Raw genomic sequence first — 8,030 nt, 5'->3', positions numbered from 1 at the left:
TGAAGATTTGCACTTTGTTCATCCATGGGCATTGATTTACATTTAAGCACTTGTGTTGACACTCAATCACCAAAATACTTAGAAATGACCCAAGGGCACATTTCCCTTTCACTTATAGTATGTGAGAAGAATCCAAAGACCAAATACTCCAGGGAAGAGATAAGGTCAAGCTCAAATTGACCGTATTAATGGCAAACATGAAGTGGATGCTGAGTTAGTGATGTTTTTCTTGTTTCTTTATCCATATGCCATTAACTATTATAGCAATTAGTTATACCTACAAAATAAAATTTAGAAAAGAAAAGACGCCCAACCTTTTTCTTTATGAAATGGTATCTAATGAAATTATCACATCATCCCAAATTATTTGCAAATATAAATATAATGGTAATGCCATCTAGTGATAACTATGAAAAAGTAGTGAAAATAATTCTTAAATAGGGTAGGATAAAATAAATAAACAACCATTGGACCTTGACTCTACTACATCCATCTATGCTTGCGAATACTATGGTTTTATAAATTAGTTTTTAGAATAATGTAAAAATGTTAACAAAGCCTTGCTTTATAAACTAGTTTCCTGAATAATGTAAAAATGACAACAAAATCTATTGTTGCCCATTTGATTAGAAAATTTTAGTTTTCATTTCTAATTTCTCTTGAGTTCGTTTGTAGTCATTTTAACTCCTTTGTGTGCCCCTACACCATTATGAGTTGCCATTTGTAATTATTCATAATAAACATATAATTAGACATGGTTAAACCTTAAGTTAATATAATTGTTTATGCTCCCCTAATCTAGATTAGATAGTATACTGTTTAGACACATTTATTTAAAAATGATGTTATATAATTGATAAACAATAGATCTACATGTATACTCTTTGTACTTATTTATTTATTTATTTTTCAAATATGGCATCTAATGCCCAAAAATACATTAAATTACTAAGTTTAATAAGAAATTGGCTAGAAATTTGTTTCACATGATACATTTCTTCAGAAAGTTACACATATGCTTCTTGATAATAGATGTCATGAACACATAGTAACTATTGGAAAAATGAATAATAATTTAATTAAACACATAATATATAGTGGCCTTGAACTATTACCACTTCTGTACTACAATAGTAAACTTGAAAGCTCGCGACAAATACATAAGTAGAAGGTAGGCAACAATTAAAAGCTCTCTTGTTTGTTTTAACCAAATATATCAGGAAATTAATATCATTTAACAACAAATAGTAGAGGCTCTATACAACTTTTCTTATGTGATGAATTTATTATTTGTTTATGCATATGCGATTATTCATGGAAATTAAATATGCCAAGGACATGCAATCTCAAAAGTAAAAGGCATCCAAGGATTTCCAGTATGAAGCGACATCCAATGAAATTATCATTACATCCCTAGTTAATTAAAAATATAGATACAAAGTTAGTATCATTTGTTGAAAACTATGAAAATAACTAAAATTCTTTTGAAAATATGTAAAAGGAAAATAAATAAATAATCCTTAGACTAAGAATTTGATATATGAATTGTTACCTTGAATAATCACCGTTTTCATAGCATGGTGCAAACCTAAAAGCTGGCACCAACCATAGAAGTATAATACAAGTAAAAATTAAAAGCTCTCTTATTTGTAGCAATCAAATATAGTAGAAACTAATTTCATTTTAGAACCACTTTTAAAATTTATTATAGATAGAAGAATCCAAGGAAAATATGTGTCTATTCCCCACTTCTAATCACTAGGCAAAACTTAGAGCAAGCGTTAATGATAACGATCTAACAAATCTAAGCACTACTTTCCACACCACATACCTAATCACTAAGCGATTTCTTAAGAACTTGGATGTCTAGAGCTATCGGAATGGAGTCTCAACTCTCTAGCAATGTTTCTTAGCTCCGAAATACATCAAATGACTGGTTAGGGTGCTATTTTTAAACCCCCAAGTCATGAACTAGCCATTGAAAAACCATCTTAGCCATTCACATGCAGTCGAGATGGGTCATGGCCTATCGATGGACCATACCATGTCCGACGTCTTTGGATTGCACTTGCATTCCGTGTCATACTGCTAAATTCTAGTCATTACGGCCTAATGGCTAGTTTCTCGATGGTCTGATGCCCTTTAGTCTGAGTTCGTCTAGCTAAGCTTCACGGTCCAACAGCCTTTGTCATACTATAATCTAGGGCCCAATGCATACACCTAGTCAGTTTGTTAGTGAATGTTTTTGTTTGACATGATGTTGTTTTTGCCGATGGTCTGACGATCGTTGGATGTCCTATTCTCAATCAGTTCATTATAACGCCTTCACAATATAGTCTGATGCCTTTGTGAGGAGAACAATACCAGCGCTGGTCTGGCGCTTGAAATTAGGGTCTGATGCTAGAGTCCGTCCCCCTCTGGTGCTACTTTCTGTTTTTTTTGTCTTTACGATCTTGGTGTCCAACTTGATTTTATCTTGTGTCTTGAATTTTTGCCTAGTAGTGTTGTAGATCTTCAAGAACCCTTCTAACGTGTTTCTTACCATTTCATCATCTTGATCAACACTTTTCCTTCGTCCAATTCCTTGTTGCATTATTTGAATTATAAATAAAAACACTAGCAAATAATATTAGTCCAAATAATTATATTAATCATTAAACACCAACACTTAACTATCAAATATGTTCCATCTATTTTTATTATATATGCAATGTATATAATATGTATTATTGATAAAGAAGGTCATCTTTGCTTGTATACTCCACATATAAATATATTTATTATTCAATAACCAACGCTCATGTCCCAACTGTACCTTATATTGGTAACTTCAGTTGAAACTTGCTAGAGAGACTTTGTTCAGATAGTAAATTTGACGAGCTAATTACCTCTAATATTTTATCTTGACAATAGACAGTACAAGTGCATGTTAGCAAGAGGAAAAATAGATAATTTGCAAAACAAAGATAAATATTTTTTTGGCTTGAATAATCACCATTTCTTTATGCAACGGCTAGATTGAAAATTGCCACCAACCACACAAGTAGATGGTACGTGACAGTTAGGAGTTTTTTGTTCGTAGTAATCAAATGCAGTAGAAATCAATAGCATCCAAAAAAACAACTAGAAAAAATTAAAAGAGGGGAGAAGAAGCCAAGGATGTACTGGTTCCAGTTCAACCTCCCTGAGCTGTGATGGGAATCGCATTCCCTCTATAATTCCTATAAATAGGGGCCCTCCCGCTCCCATCACAATCACCCATCACTCGCTCTATTCCCATTCCAAGTCCCCGCTCTTGGATTCCCGACGACGAGCTCGGAGCTTCTTCTTCCCTGCTCGGTGCTCGTCGCAACAGCTGCCGCCATGTCTGCCGCGAACCAGCTCGCCGCTCTGGTCAGCAACATGTACGCCACGGTAAGGGTCTCCCTCCGCTGCTCGACTGCCGGATTCTTGTATTTCGGCGCCATGATGCGGAATTCGGGTTGTGGCTGACGGGATTGCTCTCTGCTTTGGTGCTAGGGTTTGCTTGACGATCAGTTCCAGCAGCTCCAGCTGCTCCAGGACCCCAGCGCCCCTGACTTCGTCTCCGAGGTCGTCACGCTCTTCTGTCAGGACGGCGAGCGGATCATCGAAGAGCTGGCCAAACTGCTGTGCGTCTGGTTCCTCACTCGTCGTTCCGTTTCTGTGATCGGGTGGTTGCGTTATGGGGCGATGAATTGAATCTGATTCCTACAATTTTCTGTTTCTATGCCTGTGCAGGGAGAAGCCCAACGTGGATTTTGACAGGGTTGACGCCTTTGTGCATCAGCTCAAGGGAAGCAGTGCAAAGTGATTACCTTGCCCATACCTTTTTCTTGAATTGAATGTGTAATGCTAGTAGGAATGTACATGTTTTGTTTCCATTTCAGCGCTGGAATGGGGTATGCAATGCCATTAAAATGAGGAGGGGGGATTTATATTTGTGGAATGATTGATCTAGCTTGCACAATTAATTCTGTGTGCTGATCGGACCGAACCTGTTAAATATCAGTTTTTCACATTCTGTTTGGGAACTGTTGCCATTAGTTCAGATGTTGTGTTCTGTGATGTGGATCTGACACATGTTAAAAAAGAAAAACTTTAAGTTGCCCTGTTTTAAGTTGTTTTTCGAATCCATTTAGGGAAGGGGTTGCCATATATTTTGTTGTTATAGTGTCGCATGATGTCAACCTGACAGACATGCTCCATTCAGCACACTAATCAAATGACTAGAAGAGCATCGCCCCGTATTGTTCCATTTTGAGTTGTGTTTCAGATCCGTTTTGTGAGGGTTTGTCGCTGTTAAGACATAAAATGTGGAAAACATGCTCCCCACCACACTAATCGAATAACACAAGTGGCACTACTGAACCCTCCCCATTTTCAGTGCTTTAGTTTCATGTTGTACTAACTATGGAATCCATGGCCAAGACACAGCAGTAGTTGCTTGTCTGCAATCATCGTGGTTTAGGAATTAAGGCAGGGGAAATGGGGGATGATGCCTTGCCTTGCCTATCTCAAAATGATTTTGTTTTCATGTTATGTTGCCTGAATCATAAATGAATCATTTTATGCATTATATAGTTTTTCCTTATCATGGATCCAGATCTGTTTAGGATTTGTGGATGTGAAGTACCTATGCTATTGCATTTCGAATAATTGTGTCATGAAAACAAATAAAGGAAAGAATATTGAAGGCTTATCAAGGGTCTCAAATGAAAATATTATGGATCTATCTCTGTTTGTAGAATTCAAAAGTTTCAGTATTAGATGGGGGCTTCCTAGAGTTCTTAACTTTTACTAGGCTTGTACTTGGCTGGCTTGTTAACTCAGATATGTATGATCAATTTATTTAATATGTATTTGATTAGTATGCAGTTTGATGACATCTAAACTTTGGTATCTTATCTTTCTTATTTTATTGAATTATTTTTGTGGCTCCTTGATTTGTATATTTGTGCATTTCAGTATTGGTGCTCAGAAGGTTAAGAACACTTGCATTCAGTTCCGCGAATTCTGTCAGCAGAAGAGCAGAGATGGGTTAGTACCTAGTTTTTTATATGTTCATGTACTGCTGTTCTTTTGTCATTGTCTTATTGATATTTAGGAGCTCCCAAAGTTATTACTGTGAAACAAAATTTGGTTGCTATAAGTTTTTTTTTTGTCATAGTTATCAGCTGTGTGTTCCATTCATGAGATGCCAATGAATATTGTCTGCACAAATCGCTGACCTATATCCTTGCCAGGTGCCTCAAGGTACTGGAGACAATGAGGATTAACTTCTATGAGCTGCGTGGCAAGTTTCAGACCATGCTTCAGGTATTACCTTTTGTGATTAAGTTCTTCTGAGAGTACCTTTTTCTGTCCATTGAGCTAGACTAGCCTTTTTTTAGAGAAAAATCTTCTATTCTGAATCTTGCTTGTTATACCTAGTGGTCTAGTGGATAGGATGTATATCATGAGGTAACAATGAAGAACGTAAAATTATGTTGATGCAGTGAGTGCAATTAGTTTCTTTTAGCACATGTAAGATAGTAGATTTGAAGAAGTACATCTCTAGCTATCGTAAGAGAAATTAGGACTCCGAGAAATCCTTGTGGGGAAACATGTCTGACAGATTATTTTTCATATCTACATGTTCTTATATCAAGATTCTGTGTAGAATGTGTAGTCCTTTGTTACTCCTTTCTATGGTCATTATATCTTTATGTTGTGATGGTGATTTTTTTGTTCTTTTCTTTTCCATGTATAGGACTGATATATGTGTTCTTTGATGCAGCTGGAGCGTCAGGTCAATGGCTTTCCCCCCAACAAGTAAACCAGATGGTGGAGTGGACCTTCATGTTAGGATGATGCTTGCACCTTTCAAGTTTCAGAACATTCTGAATGAGCTCCTCAATTGGTTTCTGGGAAGTCTTGTAATAGCTTAGCAGCAAGATTAGCGTTGACACCACCGTAGCAGTAGTCATTGTCGTCAAGTAGTTGTCCTAAATGTCTGTGCTGGGTTATGGATCTCCTGCAAGCAGTTGCAGGCTTGCAGCTGTTCTGTTTACTCTAGTAGTTTATTTTGGAGTAGTCGCTCTCAATAAATCTGTCCTAGGAGTCTATTGGTGGATTATTAGTCAGTCAGTTTCTGGGATTCCTGGTGGTGAAGCAAAACAATGTTATGGCTATCGGTTAATAATAATAGTTTGCTGTGTTTGACAACATGTGCGTGCTGTGCTATGTGAAAGTGAGCCTGTCGTTGGATCATGGATGTATTTTGCAGATTTTTCGGTTTGGTAGCGACGTCGGGGGATGGCAGCCACAGCTACCAATGAGACCTGTTGGTAAGTGGCCTGCCGCTAGCTTGGAAGCTAAAATACCGGAGGGAAATGGAGGGACTAAAATTCTTTCTTATTTAATTTTGAATAAGAAAAGGGGTTTTAACCCCTTCAATCCTCTCCAGTTAAACTAGCCCTAAATGGGGTCTCTACACTTATAGCCTGAGTGGAGCTTATGTTTAGTCCTTTGTTGGCCATTATATTGATATATGTTCAATGTTCGTACTTCTTATGCAGCAGGAGGGCCAGATCCAGGGCTTTCCCCCTGACCCCGAAGAAGTAATCGAGAGTGGTGGAATTGATGAAGCTGCATGTGGGGATGATGCATACAATACACCTTCAGACTGGCGAAATTAAGGGAACATGCTCAATGAGCTCCTCACTTGGCTCCTAGCTTTCTACCATCTATGAAGTCTATAATAGCTTAGCAGCAAGATTTGTTGTGAACATGCTCAATGAGCTCCTCATTTGGCTTTTTAGCCTTCTTCTACCTTGTAGGAAGTCTGCAATAGCTGAGCAACAAGATTCGCTGTTGACACTTTCGCGTCAGCCGTTGTCCTAAGGCCTAGTTTGGAAGCAAGGATACCGGAGGGGATTAGAGGGACTAAATTCCCCTTCTATTCAATTTTAAATAAGAAGAAGAATTTAGCTCCTTCAATCCACTTCGGTATTCTTCCTCCCAAACTAGTCCTAAGTGTATGTGGGGGCCGGTGGAGAAGCAAAGAATGTTATGGTAAGAGTCTGCCGTGCTTGCTCTGTGCTGCATATGAAAGTTAGCCTGCTGCTGCTGCTGTTCATAGGTGTATTATTGCAGCGTCTCATTTCACCGATTTCAGGTTGGCGGCAGGTGAGGTGGGGACGGAGGGAGGATGGCTGTAGGTGATGACCTGCCCAATCTCCAGGTGACTTGTGCCTGAATCTGCAGTGCTAAGCATCCCACCATACAGGAGGTATGCATTCAGCGTATTGATGAATTCGTGTGAGGATTTCTTGAAAAAATCCAGATAGGCAGGCTTATCAGTGGCAAGCAGGATCCTAAGTCTTTACATCTGCAGTGTCTTCGGCAATAAATCACCGTCCTGGAGATGCCAGTGAATCACCTTCCGTCACTTGGCATTGCATTGCTGGCTGCACTACATGACATTGGCACTGCACTACCTAGTCTGCCTGTCTGCTGTTAGAAAATGAGCCAATGCATGGCCTAAGATTGGGGGTGGGGGGAGCTGCTAGAAAAGTTGAACCTTGTTAAACCTGGAGTACCAACCTTGTTAATTGGTCTATATAATCCATCACAATAACCTGGAGTGCCAACCTAAGGTGTACCCACTACTCCCTCTGTCCACATGAGTTTGTTTTTCTAGGTTTATTGTAAGTCAATCGCTATCAATTTTGACCGGTTATAACAGATGTTTCATAAGATTTTACAACATAAAAGTAAAATTACTAGATTTATCATGACTTGAACTATCATAATATGTAATTCTTTTTTATTTTAAAATAATTTAATCTTATAAATATTGTTGGTCAAAGTTTAAATAGTTTGACTTAGGATTCTAGACAAACTCATGTGGACGGAGGGAGTACTATCTACTTTCTGATCTTATGGTTAATATAACCATATATAAGTCCATTTCTTAGATGATGGAAATACCTGGCATGACCAGGGCGGAGAAGCATATTTTCCTAGAC

General features: G+C 38.1%; 1 protein-coding gene across 1 annotated transcript; it reads left to right on the top strand.

The window, feature by feature from the left end:
• The first annotated feature begins 3,287 nt into the window (after positions 1-3,287).
• On the top strand, positions 3,288-6,221 carry LOC542586 (histidine-containing phosphotransfer protein). Its single transcript, NM_001112122.1, is given in 6 exon segments — positions 3,288-3,414; positions 3,520-3,650; positions 3,760-3,828; positions 4,987-5,058; positions 5,265-5,337; positions 5,798-6,221. Coding segments are annotated over 6 exon segments (435 nt in total). The 5' UTR covers positions 3,288-3,363; the 3' UTR covers positions 5,837-6,221.
• Positions 6,222-8,030: the final 1,809 nt, after the last annotated feature.

Source organism: Zea mays, chromosome 1 (genome assembly GCF_902167145.1).
Source record: "Zea mays cultivar B73 chromosome 1, Zm-B73-REFERENCE-NAM-5.0, whole genome shotgun sequence".
NCBI classification, from domain to species: domain Eukaryota; kingdom Viridiplantae; phylum Streptophyta; class Magnoliopsida; order Poales; family Poaceae; genus Zea; species Zea mays.
The sequence above is the reverse complement of the archived record's forward strand: the minus strand, read 5'-3'. Positions and strand labels throughout refer to the sequence as shown.